The sequence below is a fragment of the Leiobunum rupestre genome, chromosome 11 (genome assembly GCF_980474605.1).
Source record: "Leiobunum rupestre chromosome 11, qqLeiRupe1.1.hap1, whole genome shotgun sequence".
NCBI lineage: Eukaryota > Metazoa > Arthropoda > Arachnida > Opiliones > Sclerosomatidae > Leiobunum > Leiobunum rupestre.
This window is the reverse complement of record NC_143394.1, coordinates 8,178,751-8,205,726: the sequence shown is the minus strand read 5'-3', so window position 1 is coordinate 8,205,726 and position 26,976 is coordinate 8,178,751. Positions and strand designations below refer to the sequence as shown.

Sequence of the window (26,976 nt, the reverse complement as noted above, 5' to 3'; positions counted from 1 at the left end):
CGAATATTAAGGATAAGGCTTCTTTTTCAACTTGCGCGTATCTCTGTTCGGTTTTCGTCAGAGTCCTAGAGGCGAAAGCTATCGGGCGTTCGTCGCCGTTAGCCATAGTATGTGCCAGAACACAACCGATACCATAGGGCGAAGCATCGCATGACAAAACGAGAGGTAAATTCGGACTATAATTTACCAGTACGTGACTCGAAGTCAGTTCATTCCTAATATTTATAAAGGCATCGTGGCAAGCTTCAGTCCATTTCCACTGTTCGTTCTTATTCAAGAGTTTGTGCAACGGATATAGCTTCATACTTAAATTTTGTATGAATTTCCCATAATAGTTCACAAGTCCTAAAAACGACCTTAGTTGAGAAACATCAGTTGGAATAGGTGCATTTCTAATAGCGTCGATCTTCTTGGTAGTTGGGTGCAAACCCTTCGAATCTATGACGTGTCCTAAACATTCTAGAGTGTCCACAAAAAGGTGCACTTTTCTTTTCGCGCACGCAGACCATAGTCTTTTAATTGCTGAAGTATTTTATCCAAGTTTTCCAAGTGTTCCTCATCCGTTTTACCAGTGACTAAAATGTCATCTTGGAAGTTGCAGGTTCCCTTTAATCCAGATAATAATTGTTCCAGAACCTTCTGAAATATTGCCGGGGAAGACGCAATTCCGTAGGCTAGTCTATTTACTTTATAAAGTCCTTTCGATGTGTTAATGGTTAAAAGCTTACTAGTATCTTCATCAACGGGAATTTGCATGAAGGCTTCGCTGAGATCTATTTTGGAATAACGTTGTCCTTCGGCCAGTTTATCGAACATTTCTTCGACCCGAGGCATTGGATGTTGATCAACTAATAAAGATTGGTTTACCGTTACTTTGTAATCACCGCACAGGCGAATGGAGCCATTTGGCTTGACTATAGGAACTATCGGTGTAGCCCAATCACTGAAATCGACAGGGGTAATAACATTTTCTTTTTCCAGACGTTCTAATTCTTGATCAACCATCGGGCGGAGAGCGTATGGCACGTTGCGGGCTTTGCAAAACTTAGCGTGTTCTCCGTCTCGGAGATTGAGATGAGCTTCGAAATGTTTCAATTTGCCAAGCGAACAATCAAAAACTTGTGAGTGCTTTTCAAGTATTTCATTAAGTTTTTCTGGCCGATCATTCGGTATCACGGATACGGACGCTCCGGTATCGAGTTCCATCAGTAGGCGCTTTTTCTACACTTCCAACTCTATAAATATCGGGGCGTCTTGTTCGTCACCCATCTGGATTGTAAATACGTTGTGTAAGAAGTGGCAGTCATCTTCGTTTTCGGAACCAGAATTACCGGTCTTTTCGACGTCAAGTGAATGAACATGTTTCTTCTTGTTGTTGGTACGTTTCTCTTGGCGTTTATTACGCTCGATATTCTGTTTACACATTCGTTTGATATGACCATGCCGCTTACAAAAATTACACTGGGCTCGTTTAAATCTACAGGAACTTTCAACGTGAGCCGTCTATCCACAACGAAAACAAGGTGTACTTGCACCAGCACCTCCTCCCGAATGAGAACGCGACCCAGAAGCGGGTGAACCAAAGGTCGAACGCGCGGGAAAACGAGTCCCGCCAGTACGAAAAGCGTGTACGGAGCCAGTGGTGGGAAGCGAGGTTGAACGTTGGAGTTCGGCGGAATCTTTGGCAGCGGTTTCCATGGACACCGCTATATCCACTCCCGTTTGAAAAGTTAAAGCACTCTCCGACAACAAGCGTTTTAAAATGGCGTCATTGGCCAGGCCAGATACGAATCTATCACGTAAAAGATCATCGAGATTCGCGCCAAAATCACAGCGGACAGAGAGACGTTTAAGTTCGGCAACAAAAGCATGCACCGGCTGACCGTCTAGTTGGCGGCAGCGATTAACGCGAAAACGTTCGGCCACGAGCAAAGGCTTAGGCGCCAAATGATTTTCTAAAATAGTCTTTAGTTGAGCTAGCGTTTTCGACGAAGGCGCGGCGGGGGCGGTAAGATTGCGGACTAAGGTGTACGTCTTCGGGCCTAATAAATTGAGCAAAGTCGCTACTTGCTTGGCATCTGGAATATCATTGGCAATAAAGTAGAGTTCCACTCGTTCCATGTAGGTAGGCCAATCACACGAAGACTCATCGAAGGGCTCCAGAAGAGCAGAAGGGGCAGTCGCCATTATGAATATAACAAAGCCGCTGCAGTTCGTTGTTCGTCTCCGTCGCCAATTTATTGTGTTAGTCGTAGATAGGTCTGTTATCAGAACTGTAAATTGAGTTACATATAGAGACTATATACACTTAAGTAATGGAAGAGTCTAAATTAAACTAAACAACTTTTTAATGCAACTAATCAATACAGGATTACCACGGAACCAGGGGCGAGCTGTTACTATTTAGCTTTTGGGTTTTGGCGCGGTGGCTAACTCTAGCGCTATTGGGGATCACAAGAGTAAAGAAAGGGGCTTTCCCTATTAGAGACGCTAGCGCCATCTAACCTAATACGTAGAACATAACAAGGAGAGTCCGTCGGAACGGTCAGGCCAAAGAATATAAAGCCCGAGGAATGGTAGGTTTTTAAAGAGAGACCGGGTTCCGTTAACCGTTTCCGGTTACTCTGATTTGCTTTGCCGGAAGTTTCTAACGAAACCAAAACACGCGGCCAATAATATCAATCCTTCCATTCCTGGGGCTCTATATTCATTGGTCAGGCCGACACAGTCGCTGTTTTGGAAGTGTTTTTTGGCACTGATACTATTCAGTATGGACATTATAATTAATGTATTTAAGGTATACTAGTCTTGCCACCTTACCTAGTGTTTCAAGCTCCATGTAAAATGGCTATGTACCATAAAGAAGTTATAAAATATGTTTTTAGTATTTAGAAAGTGATTAAAGGGATTATTTATTGTTCTGAAAAACGTAAATTTATAACACGGACATGCTGGTAATGTTTTTTACGGGGGGGGGGTAGCTTAATTTAGCTTCCAAATAACAGGGGCGCCAAAAATCCCCCTTGCCCGGGTGAAAAAAATTACTTGAGCCGGCCCTGCCCATGATGTTAGTTGAAAGACTCATCTCCTCTAACCACCATAAACTAACTTATTATCTCATCTCCTCTCATCGAATTTCGCTATTTAATCTACCCTCGCGTGCACTCCCGCTATTTTTGTTGAAAAATCTTATCTCATCTCACGCTCTTTTCCGTTTATGGCAGTCACAAAATATCTCCTAACAATCTCCTCTCTCTGAAATTCATACTTTGTGAAGTTCCTCTCACGCTCCTCTCCTTTTGAAGTTTTGGCCATCTCACCACCTCTCAGATTCTCACACATTAGATTTACTGTCTTTATCTTCTTATAACCTTCTCACGTCAGCATGTTATCTTATTGTACGTTTGGGCTTTGTTATTGGTCAAAGTTACATAATTATATTTCCTTTGTTTTGGTTTTCTTACATCTAAACTCAAACTCCCCTTCTCTCACCACCGCAAACTAACTTTTTAGTTGATCTCCTCTCATTGCATTTCATTAATTAAATTAACGTCGCTCACACTCCAAAAACTTTCTTCGAAAAATATTATTTCCATTCACTCTCCTCTCCCTTAAATTCATAGCTTGGGAACTCATTTCACGCTCCTCTCCATTGGAAGCTTAGAGCATCTCAGCTCCTCCCAATTGCTCTCCCTGATCTCACGGTGAGAGGTGAGTGCCCATCACTGTACGTACCACTTCATCATAGGTACAAGCAATGAAAACTACTGGTATGCAATCTTCCCATGATGTTAGTTGAAAGACAACTGGACGAAATAATACAAATTTTGTACTAAAATTAACGGCAGATATTCTTTTGATATTAACCTCGTTCTCAGACTCTGGTATAAAAGCGTGATGTGATCGCGTTCCCGAAATAGACTTAATACCAATGTGCCTCTCGTTGAGGCAGAACTCTGTCACATGGTTGGCAACGTCTACTTTGGAAAGGTACCCAAAATCAATGATTTTTATGTTCAAACAACACCAAAGGAACATTTCTTTACGTGTTTGAAATTGAGACTTGTTTAACACTGCTCGTAAACTGGCTTTAACTACTAATCGTTTTACTGTACTATCGATACCGTCACAAGGGCTTTTACCGTGTGAGGTGGCGAAGAAATGACACTCTGCCTTTATATTGAAGTCATTTTCGTGAGCGCTTAAATTAGCTAAGTTCTTATAATTCTTATACTGGATCGCGGCGCCATCACTGAAGTAAAATATTTTCGTGATATTCGGAAACTTAATTTGAACCTTTTCTAACATTTTCCCCAAAAATGCGTGAACGGTGTTAGCATCGTGTGTCAAGCAGTTAGATATTATACACAAATTGAAATGATTCAAAAGCCTCGTATCAGAGTTCTTCGCCACCTCACACGGTAAAAGCCCTTGTGACGGTATCGGTGGTACAGTAAAACGATTAATAGCTAAAGCCAGTTTACGAGCGGTGTTAAACAAGTCTCAAATTCAAACACGTGAAGAAATGTTCCTTTGGTGTTGTTTGAACATAAAAATCATTGATTTTAGGGTACCTTTCCACATTGGTATTAAGTCTATTCCGCGTGGCTTGCAGGGCTTGCCACCACCCTCCTACGCATTGTAACCCGGCCACCTAAATTAAAAAAGGCTTTAAAAGTCGCTTGATGACTTAGGCCTAAGGTGGTGCCTTGGGTATTAGCCTAGCTGATTATTTATTATTATTAGTATTATTTAACGCGATCACATAACGCTTTTATACCACAGTCTGAGAACGAGATTAATATCAAAAGAGTATCTGCCGATAATTTTTGTACAAAATTTGTATTATTTCGTCCAGTCGTCTTTCAACTAACATCAATGGAAGATTGCATACCAGGGGTTTTCATTGCTTGTACCTATGATGAAGAGTGGTACGTTACGTAGGAAACGTTATCGAACGATCAGAAGAGCAGAAAGATGTCTCGGTAAACTGCATGAAACAGAAAGGGCTTTCCACGCAGAATGGATGTATGTTGGATACCGTCACAGAACATATTAGCAATTCTTGCTCCGCAAACGACTTCAGACTGTAAAAAATACCTTCTAAAAAAATTAGACTATGACAAAATAGTATCTTTGTACAAAAGCAACAAATAAATATCTGAGAAACGGTCAAAGTTGACGTTTAAATTTGGACCAGAAAAACCTTAATAGTCAACATTTTTATTTTTACATGTTGTAGATAGAAATCTTGCCTTTTTATTGGTATCAGATTTTATGTGATTTTTAGTTTCCCAACAGTCTATATAACACTAAACGTATTACCATGTTTTCACGTTTTTGGTAAAAACGTCTATATTGAAGGAGGTTAAATTGGAAAAGTTTTACTGAGATCCTGAATATTAATGTATTTTCCGGTGAAAGGCATCCTTTAGCAAAAATATTCAAAGTTTTATAGTAACCGTAAAGAAAAAATTTGAAAATCTTGACCTTTTAGCTTATCTCATTTTGCAGTTTCGGTGAAAATTACGCCGACTTTGACATTTTTTTAAAAATTATATATATCCCACAGTACAAAACTAATATTTTTAAGCGAATTTCCAACAAGTCTTTAAATGTTACAATTTTTTTCATAAATGTACTCCTTTATATTAATTAATTATAAAGGCTCAAACATCGCACTTTAAAACGGCGCAAAAAAAAGTTACGTGCACTAACAAATTTCAAAAGACCATTTCTCCAAAAGTTATAAGAGTTTGGACCTAAAACTTTGGATTTCTTCCTAAATATGTTCATTTTGATTGTGTATGGAGTTTCAATAAAATCGGAGATGGTGCCGTGGGGACGTTGGTCGATTTCACATGGAATGACCCATCTATTTAAATTTCATAAGCATTTTGTATCGGTTTATTTTAAACTCGATGCTAAGGGTGAAAGGGGGGGGGGGGCTGGGGTTCAAATCAAAAATTAAATCAAATTTTATTGTTGTAAGTATACTCGTTGGTTAACCATTATTATTTGATGTAATGCTATAGGGATAAGGATAATGATTCGACTGTGGTGCATAATGGTGCGTAATGGGTGCGTGTGATTGGTTAACACGTTTTAGGGAAAAGTGGAAGTGGGGGAGCTCGTATAAAGTTGACCCCCCTTTGAAATTGCAATTTCTTAACGAACACCATGGGTGCGTAATGGTTTACTGATGGTGCAAAATGGTGCATAATTGGTGCCTTTCAAAAAACTTGTTAGTTTTTGAACACAGCGTTTGTGGGGGGGGGGGCAAGTCAACTGGGCCGCCAAGGCTTGATAAATAAAGTGATTATTGGGCCCATGCTTGCAGCCTTCTCTTGCTTTGTACTTACAGCTAAAACCGTTAAAGAAAGTGGAAAAGACCACTAATGAATCAACAACACCTGTGAATGTTTATTTGCATCAGTGCCTACGTTATTCACAAAGTAGGCCTGATCACTAGATAAAATAAGCTTCGTGTGCGTGTCGTAGATGGTGTTACTGTCGTTTTAGCCAAGACTCTAATCGGTGGGCTGCCAGCCATTCGATTAAGCGTTCTAGTTTGTTATCCGATTTATATAAGATAAACGCCATTTGAATTGATCAGGGTGCGTCGAGTTAGCAGGTTTTTAAAACTATAAAGGCTGGACACCTTGAAAAAATACTGATCCGCAGTGCTTCCACTTGTAGGAAATTTCTCCCTTTGTTCAGATTCAACCATAGAAATCTTATACTCCTACCTAGAATGTAGCAACGACTAATGATTATATAGTCTTTGCTTAAGCTTCAGCCAATCAGCGGCCATTCGTTGACTACGGCAAGCCCCAGCGCCCTAACATGGCGGTTAAAAATAGTAGAAGTTCAGACGATTCTTACAGGATCCATCCGATTCAAGCTCGCAGAATTCCCATAGGTTTTTGCTGGAATTTTTCACATGAACCACTTCAACGTTTTTGGATTTTTATTAAATAATAGTGTTCAGTCATAACTCTAAGTGTTTTACAAATTCACCTTTTTTTTAATTTTCATGTTTTTTACGCTTATCAGTCATTAGATATGATATCCTATTTTTTAATTGTGTATATATTCATTGCCATTTTTATTAAAAGTCAGTAACGATCAGATCTTTAATTGTAGCATGTAATCGTCCTAAAATAAATAATTGATTGATTTTCTTTGAACCGTCGTCACGAACATTATTTGGTCCGTCGAGCCGGATATAATTCGCGTTACAGTTAATTGACCAGATTAATTGTCAACACCAGTATCCTGGTTCGTGAGAAGCAGTATAACCTAATTAGAATCCGGTTCGAGTATTCAAACTCAGTTATTAACCATTATGGACGGCTACCTCGTCAGGAGACGAACCGTCAAGGGACAACTTACTAGATTGGAATCAATAGTATCCAACCATGTGATTACGCCAATCACACCGGTCGCAACAACAGTCTACAAGCAGAGGGCCGACGCGCTGGCAGCAGAGTTGGAGATCGTACAACAACATATCACCGCTTCATGCCCTACATAGGACTTCGATGCTCACGAAACCGAGTACAATCAGCTCGTAGCTCGTATGGAAGACATTGTTATATTTTTCAACACTCTTAGTAGTCAAGCAGCAGTTATTCGAACATCCAGTTTCAGTCAACCAACAGCCAACATCAAGTTACAAAAATGGAGTTACCGGTATTTGGGGGCAATTACATCGATTGGTTCCTATTCCACGACCTCTTTACAGCGACAGTTCACAACAATGGCTCGCTGTCAAGTGCTCAGAAGTTTCAATACCTAAAATCCACTCTACGCAGCAAAGCAGCTTTGCTTATCCATTCCATTCCAGTGACTGACGGTAACTACGCAGAGGCTTGGGACATTCTACTGAATCGAATTAATAACACCAGAGAGATCATTAATGCTCATGTGAAGCGCCTGTTCAATCAACCGCAAGTCAAGGACGAATCAGCTACCTCATTGCGACGCCTGATTGATACCACGGCAGAGTGCATACCCGCACTTAAAGTTCTAAAAGAGCCAGTCCAATTCTGGCACGCAATTCTCCTTCATATAATTGGCGAAAAACTCGACCATGAATGCAGACGACATCAGATTGTTGTATTTATATACCCCGTGCACCGCCAAAGCATTACAGGGGTTACTCATCATCTGTCCTGGTCGAGCCGTCGACCTGTATACAAAGATAGGAAATGCTTCCTAAATCAGATACACACAACGGTATACACCCGTATACCTGCATCTCCAACTCACGACTCACTCGTGAGTTCGTCAAAATTCACAACGATATAACGCATTACGCGTTCAAGATCGTTGATCGTTTCGTTATCCAGATTGTGGAGTCCATTCTCGCGGATTGGTCTCCTTAACAAATGGTTTGTTCTAGGACAATTACGAACATAGTGCTCTGAGTCTGCTTCCAAAGCGCCGCATATGCATTTGGGCGATGCAATATGACCCAAGTTGAACAGGTAAAGTGGGAACTTACCGTGTTCACTTAGGATTTGCGTCAAATAGTAATTCGTGTTGAAGCTACCATTGACCTTAGGAAAGTACTTCTTAGTTACCTTTCCCTTCTCACTCTCATCCCACGACTCCTGCCACCTTTGATTCGTCACCTCATTGAGCCACCTTTTAATCACCAACTTAGTTGGCTTCATCTCCTTCTCCTCGGGAAGATCGGTTGCTGACTTTGCAAGAAAGTCAGCCCTTTCATTCCCTGCACACCCAGTGTGCGACTTTATCCAAGTAAAGTTGACTTGAGTTTCCATCCGTTTTAACACCTTACGGATATCATGGCATAAACCACGATTGTTTTTATGATTGCTTATTGCGTTAATAGCAAAATGACAATCTGCACCATCACCAGGACGCTGACCATGCGTCCTTAACCAGCAAATACCCTCATATATTGCTAAAAACTCAAGAGAAAACGCATCCACCTTACCATTAATGCGAGTGACCTCGTTGTACACTTCCACACCATCTCTGTACACAGCAAATGCCACTCCGGCACCCCGACCGCACAACGAACCGTCAGTAAACACCTCTATCCCATTGCCATTGGGTAGTTGCTCTGTGATGTTTATAATGCTTCTGACCGCTGGGTGGTCCTCCCATGGGTCGCCTGGGTAGAGGTAGTTACCACCACGTAACTCCACCCCACAGTGCTTACTGTCTTCTCTAAAAGAAAAGGATCTGAACACAGCAGCTTCCTGATTCACCACCAGGTCCAACGGTTGAATACCAGCAAGGATCCGCAGCGCATCGCTCGAGACAGTCCGGTAAGCACAAGTAATACGAAGGGCCGCAATTCTCTGAATTGAGCTCAACTTCCTCACCATCACACTATTTTGCGTGCTCTTCCACCAAGCACCGCAAGCGTAAGCCACTACTCTCACAATACACCCGTTGTAGATAGTCCTTAACGCTTTATGGTCAAGGCCCCACTCAACCTTTGCAAAACAAGCAATGCTTTGCACCAGCTTCGTCACCCGGACACTTACTTCCTCGAGATGAGGAAGAAAGGAAAGCTTGCTGTCGATGGTGACACCAACAACTTTCAACTTGTCAACATTTGCAATGTTGACGGCTCCCATCTTATAGATTGGGAGCCTTTTCATTATGGATTTTGCGGCGAAGGTGATAGCCGCCGACTTTTTAATGCAGACGACAGTGGGAACTATCACTAAAGGGCACAGCAAGACCAAGTTATGAAAACCTGACCACATTTCTCAACAACAAAGGATTCCAGAGTCAAACCATCCACCACATTTACCAAGAAGATCCCGATTTCGCACTATGGATCAGTACGAGATGGCGCTTGTCCGATCTGCACAGAACTGCATCCTACATTCAAATGTCCATCACTGTTGAAAGTCTCGCACGAAGATCGGTGGAATCTGGTCAAGACCCATTCTCTCTGTTTCAACTGCCTAAGAAGGGATCATCTGAGTAGTGACTGCAAATCCGGTAGGTGTCGGAAATGCAACGCTAAACACAACACACTCTTGCGTCAAGATTCGCAAGAGAAGGAGTCGATATCCCGAAGCAGATTGAACAGCGAGGTATGGCTCATGTATCCAGGCAGTTACTAGGCCCATCTCAAGTAATACTTCCAACGGCCATTATCCAAGTCAAGGGAGGAAATGGCTATCTCTGGTCAGCTCGAGCCCTGATAGACTCCGGATCCCAAGCAAGCTTTATTTCTGAGAAGTTCATGCAGAAATTGCAACTTGTACGAAATCACCAGAGCACGAGCATTGGAGGAGTTGGTGGAATCGGGATCAGTCATTCTTACGGCAGCGCAACTTTGCACATTAACTCCAGAATTGACGCAAAATTTAACGCAACGATCCAAGTTTTAATACTGAAGGAAGTCACGGAGAAACTCCCTAACTTTACCGTCAATCTACGAGATTGCGCTCACATCAAGAAGTTATAGTTAACCGACCCAACATTTCACGTTACAGGAGCGGTCGACATGCTACTTGGAGCGGATGTCTACCTTGACCTAATTCAAGGTGGAAAATTCCTGGGAAGATCTGGAGTTCCGGGTGCCTTTAACACCGTCTTTGGCTGGGTAATCACTGGAAGCCTGGGAAGCCAAGATCGAGGGTTGACTAGTCCGTCAATCACCGTCAATTATTGCCACCTCGAAACAAAACTTGCCAAATTCTGGGAAATTGAAGAAGTAGGACACAGACCGAATCTTACACCCGTGGAAACTCGAAGTGAACAAATCTTCCAAGACACCGTCAGACGAGATGATTCTGGGAGATACATCGTAAAACTACCAATCACCAAAGATACAAGGAAACTTGGTGAATCAAGAAACGTCGCATTACGAAGATTCAAGTATACCGAACGACGTCTAGAAGCAACATCCGAACTTCATGACAAGTACAGAAGGTTCATGGAAGAATATATCAACTTAAACCATATGGAGCCTGTACCATCCGATAGCATGTACATCAAGAACGCTTACTACTTACCTCTTCATGCAGTTTTCAAGGAGTCAAGTTCGACAACGAAACTCAGAGTCGTATTTGATGGGTCTTCAAAAACAACCAACGGCATTTCCTTGAACGACATACTTCTCGTTGGTCCAAAACTACAACCTGATTTGGTAAATCTTCTAATTCGATTCCGAAGTCACGCAATGGCATTAATGGCGGATATAGAGAAAATGTATCGCCAGATTTTAATCAACCCAGAAGACCTTCATTACCAACGAATTCTGTGGAGGCGTCAAGGGGATGGACCAATTGAGGATTATCAATTGCGTACAGTCACGTATGGGACGGCGTCAGCACCCTACCTGGCCACGAAAGTCTTGCAACAATTATCAAAAGACGTCGCCTTCAAATATCCATTGGCATCTCAAGTCCTTAGTGAAGATTTACTATCAGGCGCTGATGATAGTACCACTGCTATCAACTTACAGCGAGAGCTCAGTCAAGCCACATCCGAAGCAGGACTTCCTTTACGAAAATGGGCATCAAATGATCCAGGCCTATTGGAAGGCATTCCATCCGAGCTGCGAGAGATTTTGATCCCTTTGAACATCGACAACAACTAATCCATCCAAACATTGGGACTACAATGGACACCAGTGACAGACGTTCTGTCATTTCTCGTAAAAGCACCAAGAGCCAGACTAACCGTCACCAAACGCACTATCCTGTCCGACACGGCTACGGTATTTGACCCCTTGGGTTTACTGTCACCTGTAATCGTCCGAGCAAAAATCCTACTACAAGAAATGTGGCTAATCAAGGTCGGTTGGGACGAAGAGTTGCCTGAGTCGCTCGTTTATAAATGGCACACCTTCCGAGAAGACTTAACTAACATTGAAAACCTTCGTATTCAGCGTTATATCAGCCAACCCCATCACAAGAGCGTTAGTATCTTTGGGTTCTGCGATGCTTCGGAGAAAGCTTAGGCGGCAGCAGTCTACTTGAAAACTATAACTAATTCCGGCGCTATCAACGTTCAGCTGGTCGTCACCAAAACGAAAATAGCGCCTCTCAAACAGATTACGCTACCAAGATTAGAACTTTGCGCTACCGTTCTTCTCTCAAAACTCGTTTCACTTGTACAACAGTCTCTACGATATACCATTACCGACGTCCATGGTTGGAGTGACAGCAAAATTGTACTTTTCTGGTTGGCATCACCTCCGCAGAGGTGGAAGACGTTCGTAGCGAACAGGGTCTCAGAAGTTCAGGATACTCAACCGACTATTCAGTGGCATCATGTTTCTGGCTCATCCAATCCTGCAGACTGCGCATCACGTGGAATCAAAGCTACGGAACTTCTTGATCATCCGCTATGGTGGCATGGACCAAATTGGCTGCAAGACGAAACAGTCTATGATATCCCAATTCTAGAAGACGCAACTGAGTGCCGTAGCGAAGAACGAGTCCGATCAGTCGTCGTCCTACGTTGCAACGTAGACCAGAGCCTTCTCACGAAATATTCTTCACTGACCACTTTAATCCACGTTACGGCGTACATTCAGCGTTTTAGTCGTAACGCAAGAGCAACCATGGACTCAAGACAACTAGGACCTTTAACCAAAGAAGAGAACGACATGGCGTTTAATCACTGGATAAAAACAACACAGTCAATCAACTTCAGGGAGGAAATCTATCAGCTGAAGAGTTAGAAGGACCTTTCAACAAAAAGCAGAATTCTGTCGCTTACACCTTTCCTTGACCCATCCGGTATCCTGAGAGTTGGAGGACGCATTCGGCACGCAAGGATTACAATAGACCAAATTCATCCAGTAATTCTACCCAGAAAAAGCCCACTCACTGATCTTATAATCATCAACGAACATATTAAATCGCTTCATGGTGGTCCACAACTGATGATGGCGTCACTGCAGTCAAAATTTTGGATCATTGGACTTCGTGATGCGGTCAGATATCATGTCCGAAAGTGCCTGAAATGCGTTCGACAACAAGCAAAGACGATAACTCAACTCATGGGTAACTTACCAGCTCCTTGAGTTAACGCTGGTCGGGCTTTCATAAAGTGCGGAGTGGACTACGCTGGACCGTTTCGTCTCAAGGTCATGAAGGGTCGTGGCTGTCGATCATTCAAGGGCTACATTTCAATTTTTGCCTGTTTCACAACCCGTGCCTTACATCTAGAACTTGTCAGTGATATGACGACCAATGCCTTCCTAGCTGCTTTTAAGCGGTTTGTATCTTGTCGAGGAAGATGTACGGATGTCTTTAGTGATTGTGGGACGAATTTTGTTGGAGCTAACAAAGAATTAAAGGAATTCATGACGACCATTTCTACCAACACGAAGGATCCGACTATAGCACGCTGGATGAGCGATGAAGGAATTATCTGGAACTTCAACCCACCCGCGTCACCTCACTTCGGCGGACTTTGGGAGGCCGGAGTGAAGTCCGTCAAATACCACCTAAAAAGAGTTATCGGAGAAACAAGCCTGACGTTTGAGGAAATGCAGACTCTTTTATGTCAAGTAGAAGCCTGTCTAAATTCCCGTCCTCTTACGCCAATGACGTCAGACCCAAGCGATCTCGCCGTATTAACACCTGGACATTTTTTAATCGGTGATGCGCTTACAGCTATTCCAGAGCCCGATTTGACTTCAACCAAAATAAACCGATTGTCCAGGTGGCAACTCGGACAGCAATTACTACAGCACCTTTGGCGACGTTGGCAAGCAGAGTTTCTATCCAGGCTTCAGCAACGTCCAAAATGGACAAAACCTAATCGAAATCTACAGATCGGCGACTTAGTACTACTCAAGGAAGAATTACCACCAACCAAATGGAAGATGGCCAGAATTACCCAAGTACACCCCGGCGAGGATCAACTGGTACGTGTAGTCACAGTGAAGACGTCGGACAAGGAGTTAAAAAGACCGGTCACCAAACTTTGCCGATTACCGTTGGACTCGTGATGTTAGTATTTCTTGAAATTTAAAATTAATATTTTAAGGTGGCCGGAATGTTCAGTCATAACTCTAAGTGTTTTACAAATTCACCTTTTTTTTAATTTTCATGTTTTTTACGCTTATCAGTCATTAGATATGAGATCCTATTTTTTAATTATGTATATATTCATTGCCATTTTTATTAAAAGTCAGTAACGATCAGATCTTTAATTGTAGCATGTAATCGTCCTAAAATAAATAATTGATTGATTTTCTTTGAACCGTCGTATATTCTTATTTCGTATCTGCAGTGGTGTAGTCGGGCCAGGGCGGGGCAGGGCGTCGCCCCGGTGCTTTTTTCAAAGGCAGGGCCCCGCCCCGCCTTGGTTTTTCCATTTTGCCAGGGCGGGCCCTGTCTCTTTTTTTCAACTTGCCAGGGCGCGCCTTGCTTCTATTTCGTATATCATTTTTTGAAATAAAGGGTGTGTGAATTTATGGTAAATTTTGCCCGCAGAAAAATACCATAACAATTTCAAATCGTTAAAAATTGAAGTTGGACGTACATTTATAGATTTAAGATTTATTGGTAAACCCATACAAAGTACAACCCCTTGAAATCGGGGCGGCGTCACCAAATTAAAGAGAGCACGGTTTAAAAACAATACACAACATTAAACCAAATATATAATATATAGTACTGGAAAGTATCAAATATTAGTTACAGAATGCAACAATAAAATTATATATATAACGAATAAACATTTAAATTCCTAAATATTTTCACGACGCCACTCAAGGGGTGATTATTCCTCGTTTCGGTTTGTCTCTCCGTCAGAAAATCGAGAGCTCCTCTAGTCGCAGTCGCGTGTGACGTAGTTGGATCCCTTCTTCGAAGCGCCTACGATCTAGACACAATAATGAGGCGTCTTACAATCTCAAAACCATGTATAAACTATGTCTGTCATTTTAAAAACTTCAATCGTTTTTATAAGAATTTAGGACTATAAGGGAACTTATGGCACACCGTTCAGGACTAAATTCAACCAAAAATATTTATATATTTTTTGTAAATATAAAGGTGTTTTTAAAATATAAAGGCGTTTTTGAAATATAAATTACTTTTCAAAATATAAGGCGAATTCGTCTAAGACATTCGAGGCCAGTTTAAGAAATGTACTACCTACCTGGAAGGTACAAACGCACTATAGTAACACTGGAAGGTGCAAACGCACTATAGTAACACTGGAAGGTACAAACGCACTATAGTAACACTGGAAATTACAAACGCACTATAGTAACACATACCTCACAGGCAGTGGCGTAGACAAGGGGGATTTCCGTGTCACCGCCCCCATTAGGCCTACGTTTGACTGTACTAAATTGTCACCCCTCCTCGACCCCCTTTGACGAATTTCTGACTACGCCACTGCTTACAGCCTACAAGGATAGTTTTTAGTTCCACATCGAGATATATATATATATCGAAGTGGGACTATTGCTATGGACGGATTGTCGTTAAGTGTTGTGTGTGTGTTTGTGTGTTTGTTTGTTTGGTGTGGAAAGCAACGACACGGCAGATGGCGCTGCGAAAATAATTTGCAGCTTTGGCGAAACCGGAATCCGAACTCGCAGTCAAAAACTCCGAATAATGACGCCTTTACGCTCTCGGTCACTGGAAGCTTACCAAAAGTTGTTCGGAACTTCTACTGTATTCTCGTCAGTTTTAGCGGCGCGGGGGGAGTTGGCTAGTTAAGTTGTCGAAATTCTCGTCCGTTTTTACGCCTCATTTTACGTATATTTTCGGAGTTTAAGGTCAAGTGAACCTCAAACTTCGCGTCGGGTGGTGGGTGGTGGGTGGTGGGCACACTCACTTAAGATGCCTCGCTCGAAAGTGAGTACTCGAATAAACGAGCTCGAAAATTTTAAATGTTCGGGTGGTGAGCAGTGAGCAGTGGTAAACATTAAAAAGGTTATAAAAAATATCTGACAAGGGTAGCGATAACCGCAAACATCAGGTTTAATTATTTAAAAAATTTAATCACCGAGATAATATAAAATCACATGGCCTGAACAGCTTTTGTATTAGTTTGCCCACCCGGGTATCCTGAGGGTGGGCGGTGGCCACTCTTTAACATAGGATGGTAAATTATATATCAAATGATAGGAACTCACATGACCTCAACAGCTTTTGTATTGGTTTGCCCACCCGGGTATCCTGAGGGTAGGCGGTGGCCACTCTTTAACATAGGATGGTAAATTATATATCAAATGATAGGAACTCACATGGCCTCAACAGCTTTTGTATTGGTTTGCCCACCCGGGTATCCTGAGGGTGGGCGGCACCCACTCTTTAACTTAGAATGGCAATTTATATATCAAACGATAAGAAATCACGTAGCCTTAACAGTTTTTGTATTAGTTTGCCTACCTGTGTCTACTAAGGGTGTATGGGTTGCCCACTCGAATACACTGATGTGGAACTAATATTACGGCCTGGGCCGGCTTGTTTATGTTTATTTCCTGCAACTATGTATTAGGAGACAGCAAATAAACCAAAACTTTCTCCTACAATGCAGGAAAAATGGAGTACACCCTAAATCATTTCTCCTAAGCATACCCATGGCATACCAATGGAAAAAGGACAAAACCAGAGACCCTATATTTTAAAAACACCTTTATATTTTGAAAGTGCTTTATATTTTAAAAACGACTTTATATTTTAAAAACAACTTTATATTTAAAAAAATACCCCCATATTTACAAAAAAATCTCTATTTTTTTATTGAGTTTTGTCCTGAACAGCGTGCCATAGGAACTCTTATTTATTTACATCTAAATAATCCAGTTTATATTTTCATAAAAACACAAGTACAGAAATATTTATCACAGAGGCATGTAAAATGATAAAACACCTTTCAATTAAATTATTAATACTAGTTAAGTGACACCTTTCAATATATTAACGCTTTTAATATTTTATACATTCAGTAACTATATAACGTAATGTGATACCTTTATTATATAAAATTATAGATTTTTACTTTTAAGTATTTTAAAGTATATTAATTATACATATTCAAAATTTACATTAACAATCAACTAGAACTTTAATTACCAATTTTATAATATAACACCTTAAATTTAAAATTTTAACATTAACAGAAATCTATACATTCCTGTTACTTTAGTAAATTTTAAATTTGTACATATTTAAACTTTAAATAACACGCTACCATTATCCACATCTGACGCTACTAATACTTTATCACTTTCTTTATACTATATTTCATTCCTTGTTCTTTTTTGAAGGAATGGCAGTGGGTATTCAGAGCCTCTTTGTATTGGGTTCATCAATTCTACTCTCAGATCTCTTGGATAATCTTCTTCATAGAAATGTTCTGAGCAAATCCTTGCATATTTCACATTTATTTTGTCTTGGGAACGTCCGCAAGAGGTTATCCATTTTTGCCTTATAGTTATTTGAGATGGGAATAGATGGTATGACAAATTCTTCTTTCGGGTGACAATTAAGGAATTATTGCACCCGAGAACCGAGCATTTTAATCCGTGCATTACTGTATTATGTTGAGTTCATGACAACTTGACAAGCCTTTATTAACAAAATTCAAAATAACCGCCTTTAAAATATTAAAAGTTAAGCCTCGGCTATAAAATTCATGGTTTAAAATAGTCAAAAATACTATTATTATATAACTATACCATTTAACACTAGTAAAAATGTAATAATATAATGGATCTAATTTATGGGTAAACGATTAATGCTTACCTGAATTTTAATCCACAAAGGAATTTTATAAAAAGGCGGACGCGGGCTGCCGGCCGAAGAGGAATGTTTGTTTACAGTCAGCTCTCCCGCTCGGCTGTCTTCCCAACGCGGAGTTTCTGAGTTACGCGACGCCTGTTTATTTTCGTTGTAGATCGTTCGCTGGGAACCAGCTACGTCACACACCGGGAAAAAACCGTGTTTTCCCCCCGTTTTTTTCTCAGCAGATATCTCTATTCCCGACCCCGCGTTATACGCTAACCTTATAATACACAGTATTTTTACCAACCTTGGACGCCCCTTATATTTATTAGCCCTCCAGGTAACCAGAATGTGTTTAACTATATACAAGTGATGAAAATTTCCTGACAATCCAAGGGCTTCCTCTAAGGAGATTTCCCGGTTCCGCACGCGCCATTCAAAGATATCTTCATCGCTTTCACCAACCGGACAATGAAAGAGTACATGGGCGATGTCTTCATAGGCATTCCCACACAGCTTGCAGGCCGGTTCAAAAGCAAACAACCGATGTTGCCTCTTTCCCGTCAGAAGGCAGCCCGTTCTAGCGCTCGAACAGGAGGCCACTACACCAAGAACCATCATAACACGATTCGGTTTGTGGCTTCTGTTTCACTTGGTAGAGCTTCAGACTATTCTTACTTTTGACATCATTACGCCAACGCCTCTCCGTCGCTTCATGAACATCTCGCACTACTACAGCAGCCCATTCTCTCTCGTTCGTAGCTGTATTCCGGTTCGTGCCATTGCCAAAGACACGATCAAGCTGTGCCATACGCTTAAGTAGCCTGGTCTCAACTCCTTGAAGCCTCAGCGATCTAAAAACTAGCCCAGGAAGCATGGACGCCGGCATAAGTATTTCAGCTTATTCGTAGCTTCACGTTCCTCCATGCTGCTCCAACCCATTTCACCTTTAATTGCAGCCTTAGCTGCGAAAGGGCCCGCCGAAAGTGCAACACGGCCAACTTCTCTCTGAGCATATTCAAAGGCTGTGATTGAGACCCGGGAATACGGTAGAACATCGTTTGCATACGTGATGGTGGGTACCGCCACAGCTTTCCACAAAGTCCTAGATACACTGTATTTGTTATATGATCCATCCGCCATATTCTTGACCACCCACCGTAGACGAGTAGTTTTAGCTACAAGGTTGCGCTCATGATTTTCCATATAGTTAGGCTTGGAACAGAACAGGACACCAGGATAGCTTTACTCTTCCACCACTTCCAAAGAGGCGTTTTCCAACGTAAATGGGACCGGGCTAGCTTCCTTTGACGTACCAAACATCAAAACTTTTGATTTCTCTGGGCTAAACCTTAACGCCTTGGAATTAGCATAAGCGGAACATCTATCCAACAGCTCCTGTAAATCCGCCACAGAATGTGCCAAAAGAAGAATGTCATATGCAAACAGTAAGCAAGGGATCGACACTTTGCCAACAGAGGCACCTTTATCCTTCTCCACCTTTTCGATCTTAGCGCCAACTCCCGACTCGGACAAACTCACCGCAAGGCCATTGATATAAGAAATTAACAGTACGGGGGACAGTGGACACCCCTGGCGCAAACCTACACCACACCTCAACGCCTCAGTAGTAACACCTTGGGCTGTGTATATATACGAGCTATCAGCGTACAGTTTTTGAATTTGGCGAACTACACTCGGGACAAAGCCGAAGCCACGCAACGTTTTCCACAACTTATAATAATAGTAATAATAATAATCAGCTAGGCTAATACCCAAGGCACCACCTTAACTTATCATGATTGACACTGTCGTACGCCTTGTGAAGGTCAAGAAACGCAGAATAAAGAGAGAGCCCCTGCTTCTGATAGAGTTCAACCAGCTGAGAAAGCACAAAAATATTGTCTACCTCTTCGAAAACCATACTGAGCTTCATCGAGCAAGCCGTTTATTTCCATATACCCGCTAATTACGTTCTTTCCAAAGTATGGCATACACTTTGTGGAAGACCGACGTTACTGCTATAGGACGATAGGAACTGAGTTCTTCCTCAGCCTTTCCCTTTCCTTTGAAAACCACGTGACTCTTTCCAGCTATCCGGAATATCATCTTGATGCATAATTTCGTTAAACAGAAACCAAATACAATCCTTTGCCGGTACAGCCAACTTCGATTTCGCGCGTAATCGAAATTGGCTGTATCGGTAACGCCCTGGTTCTTTTTATTTTAGGACTACACCACTGCGTATCTGTCACGAACAAATAGTGTTAAGATTTTTTGAACTTTTAGTTTTGTTTTCATATTTACTTATTATAAGGAATAATTAAATGCCATTGTGAGGAAGATAAATAAGATGTCGTTTAGGTTCGCTTTCAAAATATTTAAGCCTAGGCCTGACATAGGCCCAAATTTTAAAATAGCAGGCAATGTCAATGGCAGTTTTGGGAGAAGCAGTGACTGAAGGTCCTTAGTATTAACCTTTGTATTTAAAGGTTATTTAACATTTAAAGTAAGTAATATTATATTTATTATTATATTTGTAGAAACTTAGATAAACAAAAACCTTATGAAAGAGTAATTATATCCCAGAAAAAATACATTACACTAAAGAATGACACTTATGACGAATTGACGAGTCGTTGAATTAAACAGCAACAATCATACTGGTAATTGTCTTTTTTTCAAAACTTTACCTTCTATTTAATAATATGCTTTTTCTCTTAGAAGCTTAGCCAAGATAAATGTCTCACACCAGTGGCGTAGCCAGGATTTTGTTTCGGGGGGGGGGGGGGGCACACCCATGAAAAAAAAAAGTAAAAAAATAAAAATATTTGTACGTACGACCATACGTTTCGGGGGGGTGTGCCCCCCTGGCTACGCCACTGTCTCACACTCTGCTTAAATTCAACATTCCACCATAGAAGGATTCCACTGTTAAACAACAAAAGAGATAGTACTCAACGAAGACCGATATTTACAATGTTAAATAAAGTGTTTTTAAAAAAACGGATATTGCAGTAATTATAGTCCTGAGTTGTTGTTCCACTAGGCTCACTGAACTTCCTGAAGTAACTTTTACCAAATCATCAATTTGAAAGCCCGCCGTTTGTTAACATTTCAAATTGCCCCGAGGCTTAAGGAAACCCAAACTTTTACCTGTACAACGACACATTACCGTCCACCGCAAATCGATTTCTACATGTGGAAATGAAACATCGAGGAGCCATAACAACAAACAACGCAATAGTAATCCAAAACGTTTGCATATAAGAAAAAATCTTTACGAGTAAAGAAACAGTCTACCACGTTTAAAAACTACATTAAACCAGAGATCCTGGCAGTTATAGAGATGCGAAACTCCGCCGAAAACCTGACAAAAAAATGCAAGCATCAGCGCCGCCCTTCGGCCGGAAGAAAGCGCCCGTTTCAAGCCGAGAGACGCAAAAATTGTAAACAACGGGAACAATCCTAGGATCTCTGCGATTACTCCCCACGTACAGGCGTCGCTGCGATCGGCAAAATTTTGAAAAAAACTGGTTTGCTTAGGGTATAGGGAGTTTCGCATCTCTATAACTGATGGATCTCTGATTAAACTAAACTCGATCACGGCCCCCTGAGCGTGTGCAGGGGGCTGTGATTCGATGGACGTGGGCCAATCAAATGCGGGTTCTTAAGGTGACGTAATCTAAAATCGAATTATTATTTTCAGTAATTCAAACTAGATGGCAACGAGTCGTCGCCGTAGTCACTCTTTGAATCGTGATTGGCTGATAATGACGAGACTTCTGAAAATGTAATTGGCCCATTTTGTATTTAGACGGAATCATTCTATGTTATAAGATTTCTATGGACACTTTTCGGGAATTTTTTACATTTAAGATAGAAAAAAAGGAAATTTTTTAGGTTACCTAGTACAGAAAAAGGAAATTTAAATTTTTTCAAAGTGGAAGCACTGTTGATCAGTACGGTTAGTAACCAATTTAGTAACTTGGCTTGTTAAGGGTTAAGGCCCATTCTCCAAGTCGTGTATAACTTCGGATTTTATTATTTTTAATTTAATTTCTTGTAGTGTAACTAAAGAAGTAAATGGAGAGAATAATATTACATATGAACTTTAAGTAATACATATTTAATTGTCAATTCGAATAACTGACACCCAAAAAATAAGTTGGAACGAAAACAGTAAGAAATTTTTAAGCCTTTGCCATAAAATTGCCATGCTTAATTTGCTTATAAAGCGCTTTTTAACTTTTTGGCCTTATTTTCTTCAAAATACATTTTTCTGGAATTTTGTGGTATACAGAACTTATTTTTTAAACATTTAATGTTTATCTTTAGCTCAAGATGACTGTTGAGAAGAAATATAGACCTCGTTGCTTCTTTGATATGGAAATTGGAGGACAACCTGGTAGGCATATACAAGATAATGTAAATGTGAGAAACTTAAAATCATTAAATCTGCTTATTGAATCATTTACTAGTTGGTCGAATTGTTTTTGAATTGTTCGCTGACATTTGCCCAGTAACGTGTGATAACTTCAGAGCATTATGCACAGGTATACATTTTTTTAAGTGTAGTGTCAAATGGAATTGCACTATATGTATATTTTTATCAAATTATTATAGGCGAAAAAGGCATTGGCAAAACTACCAGTAAGGCTTTGCACTACAAAAGCAGCATTTTTCATCGAGTGGTTAAGAATTTCATGGTCCAAGGTGGAGATTTTTCAGCAGGTATAGTCTTACAGTTCAAAGGTAGAATAATCACAAATTTAACTGATAATTTTAATCTTTAGGAAATGGAAGTGGTGGCGAATCAATATATGGTGGAACTTTTAAAGGTTTGGAATTATTTTTTAAATATACATTTGCTCCAATTAATTAGTTTTTATATTTCAGATGAAAATTTTGAACTTAAACATGATAATTCCTTTCTGTTGTCAATGGCAAATCGTGGAAAAGATACCAATGGCTCACAGTTCTTCATGTATGTTATTCATTTTAAATAAAATTGTTTTAGCAAATTTGTAATATATTTTCTCTTCACTTTTGTTTTGCAGATTAACAAGACCCGCTTCTCATTTGGATGGGTTAGAATTTCATTTTCATTTATTTTTCTGATCTCTGTTGACAACTATGAATTGTTTTTCAGGGTGCATGTTGTTTTTGGACAAGTCATATCTGGTCAGGAAGTAGTAACAGAAATTGAAAATCTGAAATGCGACCAAAACAGTAGACCATTTGTGGACGTCCAAGTAGCAAATTGTGGCGAGCTGGTGCTAAAGCTTAAATCTAAAGGTTAAAAATTTTACTGTCCTTATTATTTCTATATTTATCATCTAAATTTTGTTGTTATTAGAGAAAAAACGCAAAAAGGAGTCTTCTGAAGAAGAAGGCGAGATGACGGATGAGAAGAAGAAACGTAAAAAGCACAAGAAACATTCTAAAAAGTCAAAAAAAGAAAAACATCCCAAGAAAACAGAGTATGTTTTTTAATTGGATTGATTTATGTAATTTTTTTTAACTTACTTGTTTTGAAGGGTTGAGGAAGAAGTTAAGAAAAAGGACGAGGAAGAAAGCCAAGATTGCAGTGTTCGACCTGAAGAAATACCTGATGTTCCTTCGAATAGCTTCTTAATGCGAAGGACAACTAATAATGAAGATGGGAGAAGGTACTGATAAATTATTAATTGATATTTTTATTTGACCTGTGCGAGTACTTGACTCAAGTCTGAGTACTCGGACTCACAACGTCTTAATATATTACTCGTACGGGTATCCGAGTCCTTTGCTAAGGCTTAAGAATTAATCTAAATGGTCTTGAGTCCTTAATTCAAGGAGTTCTTATTTTTTAAATGCGTAGTTGCATTCAACGGCTCACCACCAGGTTAAATCCCATAATCGTGCTATGGTTGGTTTAACGGAGATTGAGCATATTTTCTGATTTTAGATTTGATTTCTGCACTCTGTAGTGAAGAGAGGACTTTCCTTAGTGCTGGTGACGCTGCTTTTGTTTTTTACAATAGTCGTAAGAAGTTAAAACTTTAAGTTTAGTTAAACTGCTCTGAGACTCTTAGAAGTGCTTCCCATAGGGCTCAGACTCAAACTGGGCTCGACCAGAAAATTGAGGTCTACTCGAACAGACTCGGAACTAATTCTTAAGGACTTAACTAGTACTCGGGAATTGGAATCAAAACTATTGAGCACAATTCACCATTTAAAGAGGACTCGCACACCCTTTATTTTTGTAATTTTTTGGTTTTTCTTAAAATAGGGGAAATTTTAGACCAGAGGGATATCAGCGTCGTCCCAAAATATCTCGATCTGGGAGAAAAATTAAGGGACGAGGATTTATGGTAACATGAAATGGTAATAATGGCCTTCGGAATTTCTTGTCTTACGTTTATCTTTTGTTTTAGCGTTATCGAACACCTTCACCTACTGGCAGTCGTTCAGGTAGTGAAACACCACCTCACTGGAAACAAGCTCAATCTAGGGTTCGTCCTCTGAAGGACATAATGGACACCCAAAAGACTGATGGAGAAGATGGTGGTGAAGAGAGAAATGCAGAGGAGGCTAAGATCAAGTATAGTTTGTAACTAAATGTTCTACATATGCCACTATATCATAATGACCATTTTTATTCTAGTGATGTAAATAATGAAAGGGCCGAATCTAATAAAAATAGGCGCCGTTCGCTTAAAGAAGAACGAGAACCTTCCCAAGAGTTTGAAAGTAAAAGTCGATCGAGAGAAAGGAAACGTAGACACGAACGCGGGCATAGAAATAGGGCTGATGATAGAGAGCAGTCTGATTCTCGTAAAGGCCATCGACCGAACCAGCCATTACGAACTCGAAACGATTACAGATCAGAGTCTACATCACCATCAAGACGAGATCGTATTCAATCTGCCATAATAATTCGGGTTGTAAATGACAAAGTAGTTGGCGATAGGTCTAGTAAAGGTAGGTCTCATAATATTAAAATTGGTAAACTTATTGTAATATTTTTAAATTGTTAAAACAGATACTAAAACTGATGATTATGATAACAAAAGCAAATCGCAGGTTGATGAAAGATCCAGATACAGCCGTCGGCGCTACAGATCAAGCTCTCGCCACAGTAGATCAGAAGAAAATGAAGTTCCTCGTCAAAGAACTTCAAAACGAGTTTTTCGTGAAGAACCACCCGACAGGAGAAACAGTACCTCTGAAAGACGCCCCTATCATGGTCGTTATCCGGAACGAGAAGTATTCCCTCCGGCAAAGTCTCATCAGTCATATAATATTGAAAGCCATGGAGAACTGGGACAATCTCCAATGGCAATGCTAGAAGCCGACAAAGATACTAGCATGATTGAAATGGATATTTCAGCCCCTCAAAATCGTAAAAAGGAGGAAAAAGAAAATGGAGAACTAAGCGATCACTCTAACAGCAGTCACGAACAGCCACCAATACCGGGTTTGGATTCATCACTAATTCCCATTCCAGGCCTCGAACCTGCAAAAATTTCAGCTCTGCAAGTGAAGGAAGTTAAAATACCTGGATTGGATATTCAGACAGATCGTCCGTCAAAATTTGATGTTAAACTTAAAACTTCAAAGATGAGCAAGTTTGAACCTGTAATTCCTGGTTTAGATACGTTAACTTCGGATAATCAGCCCCCAATTCCTGGTCTAGATTCTCTTCCTACTGATCGTCATTCTTTTCAATCAGCCACTATGCCCGCAACTTCGATCATGTCACGCAGTTTAAATATACCTATTCCGGGTTCAGACCCGCCATTGCCTTCCACCACAGGGTCGCTTATTCCAGGTTTATATCAGCCCATAATCTCTAGTTCTTTAAATCCGCCTATACCGGGATTAAATCTGCTAACTCCGCAGCAACCACAACAACCACCAACAATTTCTTCCACCTACACTATGGCCACTTCCTACAATATTGTTGATAACAGTAGCTTTAGTGGGAAACACAAATTTGATAAATCTGAGGCGATAAGCCAGGAAAGAACTTCTAGGTTTGATCAGAGTCGATCGGCAATTGTTGCTGAATATGAGGAGGAAGAAGAACCTCCACCTCCTGGAACAACAACACCGGACCCTATATATCCTGATATCTCCAGCATTGAACTTCCACCACAAAAACCTCCTGAAACAAACTCTTCCAAAACAATTGCTAAAAGTTTTGAACCAGTTAAACAGGACACTTCTGAGGTAACCAAATTCTAAAAAGATTAAATATTAGTTTTGGAATTATGGTTTTAATATCATTTTTTTAACAGAAACCTCCTGAAGTCTCAAAATCTTCGAGTCCATCTAAGGATAGGTAATATTTGGAATAATGTGATATTCCGCAAGCCCACAGCTATTTATATTCCATGCTTTTAGGCAAGTCTCTAAATCCAGTCGTGATAGGAGTAGATCACGATCAAGGTCTCGTAATCGTAGAGGCCGATCACGTTCAACATCCCGACGACGATTTAGCCCAGATAGACGTCGAGGTAGACCTTCACCATTCCGTGGTAGACGAGACTATCGATCCAGGGGCCAGTGGGACAGATGGCGTCCACGTCGAAGAAGTGGAAGCAATGATAGACGCAGAAGTCGTAGTAGACGAGGATCAACAAGAAGTAGAAGCCGATCGAGGAACAGATTCCGTCGCTCTTCACCAACTCGTAGAGACTCTTCTCCAAGAAGAGGAGCTAGAAGACGTTCTCGGTCAAGTTCAAGAGGAAAGAGGTCATTTGCGCGAGGGAGAAGGTCCTCTAGAGACAGTAGTTCGTCTCGTAGTAGAAGTCGAAGTCATAGCAAATTGAGGAAGAGGTCAAGCAAGGCTTCTACTCGTTCTAAATCTCCCCGGTCAAGAAGCCGTTCATCTTCATCTTAAATTTAGTGGTAAAACTAAAACTTAGTTTTTCTCTTAAGTAAATTTACAATTTTTTTTCATATTTTTTCTCTTTTCTGGACTGTTAAAGGCTTTAGTTTGGAAGAAAACATTAACTCCAGTTTTTTGCTAGATGTCATTTACAATAATTCTAAAACGTATGTTTAAAATTCTCGAAGGCATTCATTGTAGTTTTGCCCCTCCCCCCTCCCCTTAGAAACAAAATCCATTAGGAAAAAATTTCTTTGCCTTAATCTAATTCTATGACTCTTAATTTTCCCTTGCTTCACGACTCATTCCCATCTTGTGTATTCATCCTTTAAATTTGGAATTAAATCATTTAAAAGTGAAATTCAATGTTTTATTGAACATACAAATCAG

The 26,976-nt window shown here is 40.5% G+C and overlaps 4 protein-coding genes across 7 annotated transcripts; all 4 read left to right on the top strand.

Annotated features, from left to right (window-relative positions):
* The first annotated feature begins 10,504 nt into the window (after positions 1-10,504).
* LOC149921266 (uncharacterized) lies at positions 10,505-11,602 on the top strand. The gene has a single exon (XM_090162139.1). The coding sequence runs from the start codon at positions 10,505-10,507 to the stop codon at positions 11,600-11,602; it is 1,098 nt and encodes a 365-aa protein (XP_090018265.1).
* Positions 11,603-11,785: 183 nt separating this feature from the next.
* On the top strand, positions 11,786-12,691 carry LOC149921265 (uncharacterized). Its single transcript, XM_090162138.1, has 2 exons — positions 11,786-11,923; positions 12,020-12,691. Exons 1-2 carry the CDS (start codon positions 11,786-11,788, stop codon positions 12,689-12,691), a joined length of 810 nt encoding a protein of 269 aa, XP_090018264.1.
* A 411-nt stretch (positions 12,692-13,102) lies between these two features.
* On the top strand, positions 13,103-13,969 carry LOC149921264 (uncharacterized). Its single transcript, XM_090162137.1, has one exon. The coding sequence runs from the start codon at positions 13,103-13,105 to the stop codon at positions 13,967-13,969; it is 867 nt and encodes a 288-aa protein (XP_090018263.1).
* Positions 13,970-21,637: 7,668 nt separating this feature from the next.
* On the top strand, positions 21,638-26,939 carry LOC149921263 (uncharacterized). Of its 4 annotated transcripts, XM_090162464.1 has the most exons (18): positions 21,638-21,675; positions 21,778-21,890; positions 22,047-22,116; positions 22,190-22,264; positions 22,335-22,442; positions 22,505-22,549; positions 22,608-22,695; positions 22,769-22,798; positions 22,861-23,006; positions 23,068-23,191; positions 23,249-23,380; positions 23,983-24,064; positions 24,128-24,294; positions 24,358-24,674; positions 24,736-25,925; positions 25,994-26,037; positions 26,100-26,606; positions 26,687-26,939. In XM_090162464.1, the coding sequence occupies exons 3-17, from the start codon at positions 22,053-22,055 to the stop codon at positions 26,596-26,598; spliced, it is 3,111 nt and encodes a 1,036-aa protein (XP_090018590.1). In that variant the 5' UTR covers positions 21,638-21,675; positions 21,778-21,890; positions 22,047-22,052; the 3' UTR covers positions 26,599-26,606; positions 26,687-26,939. The 4 variants fall into 4 exon arrangements, 3 of the variants coding, with proteins under 3 accessions (XP_090018590.1, XP_090018591.1, XP_090018592.1); XR_016477141.1 differs by lacking the exons at positions 21,638-21,675; positions 25,994-26,037; positions 26,100-26,606; positions 26,687-26,939 and having other exon boundaries at positions 21,699-21,890; positions 24,736-25,331; positions 25,390-25,524; positions 25,596-25,678; XM_090162465.1 differs by lacking the exons at positions 21,638-21,675; positions 25,994-26,037; positions 26,100-26,606; positions 26,687-26,939 and having other exon boundaries at positions 21,699-21,890; positions 24,736-25,524; positions 25,596-25,800.
* The last annotated feature ends 37 nt before the right edge of the window (positions 26,940-26,976 follow it).

Bases quoted from the DNA above. Each gene is read 5' to 3' on its own strand.
- LOC149921266 (XM_090162139.1), top strand. From the start codon at position 10,505: ATGCTACTTGGAGCGGATGTCTACCTTGACCTAATTCAAGGTGGAAAA.
- LOC149921265 (XM_090162138.1), top strand. From the start codon at position 11,786: ATGTGGCTAATCAAGGTCGGTTGGGACGAAGAGTTGCCTGAGTCGCTC. The intron at 11,924-12,019 runs GTTAGTATCTTT...ATCAACGTTCAG, and splicing joins GCCAACCCCATCACAAGAGC to CTGGTCGTCACCAAAACGAA.
- LOC149921264 (XM_090162137.1), top strand. From the start codon at position 13,103: ATGAAGGGTCGTGGCTGTCGATCATTCAAGGGCTACATTTCAATTTTT.
- LOC149921263 (XM_090162464.1), top strand. From the start codon at position 22,053: ATGACTGTTGAGAAGAAATATAGACCTCGTTGCTTCTTTGATATGGAA. The intron at 23,192-23,248 runs GTATGTTTTTTA...CTTGTTTTGAAG, and splicing joins AAACATCCCAAGAAAACAGA to GGTTGAGGAAGAAGTTAAGA. The intron at 25,926-25,993 runs GTAACCAAATTC...TTTTTTTAACAG, and splicing joins TTAAACAGGACACTTCTGAG to AAACCTCCTGAAGTCTCAAA.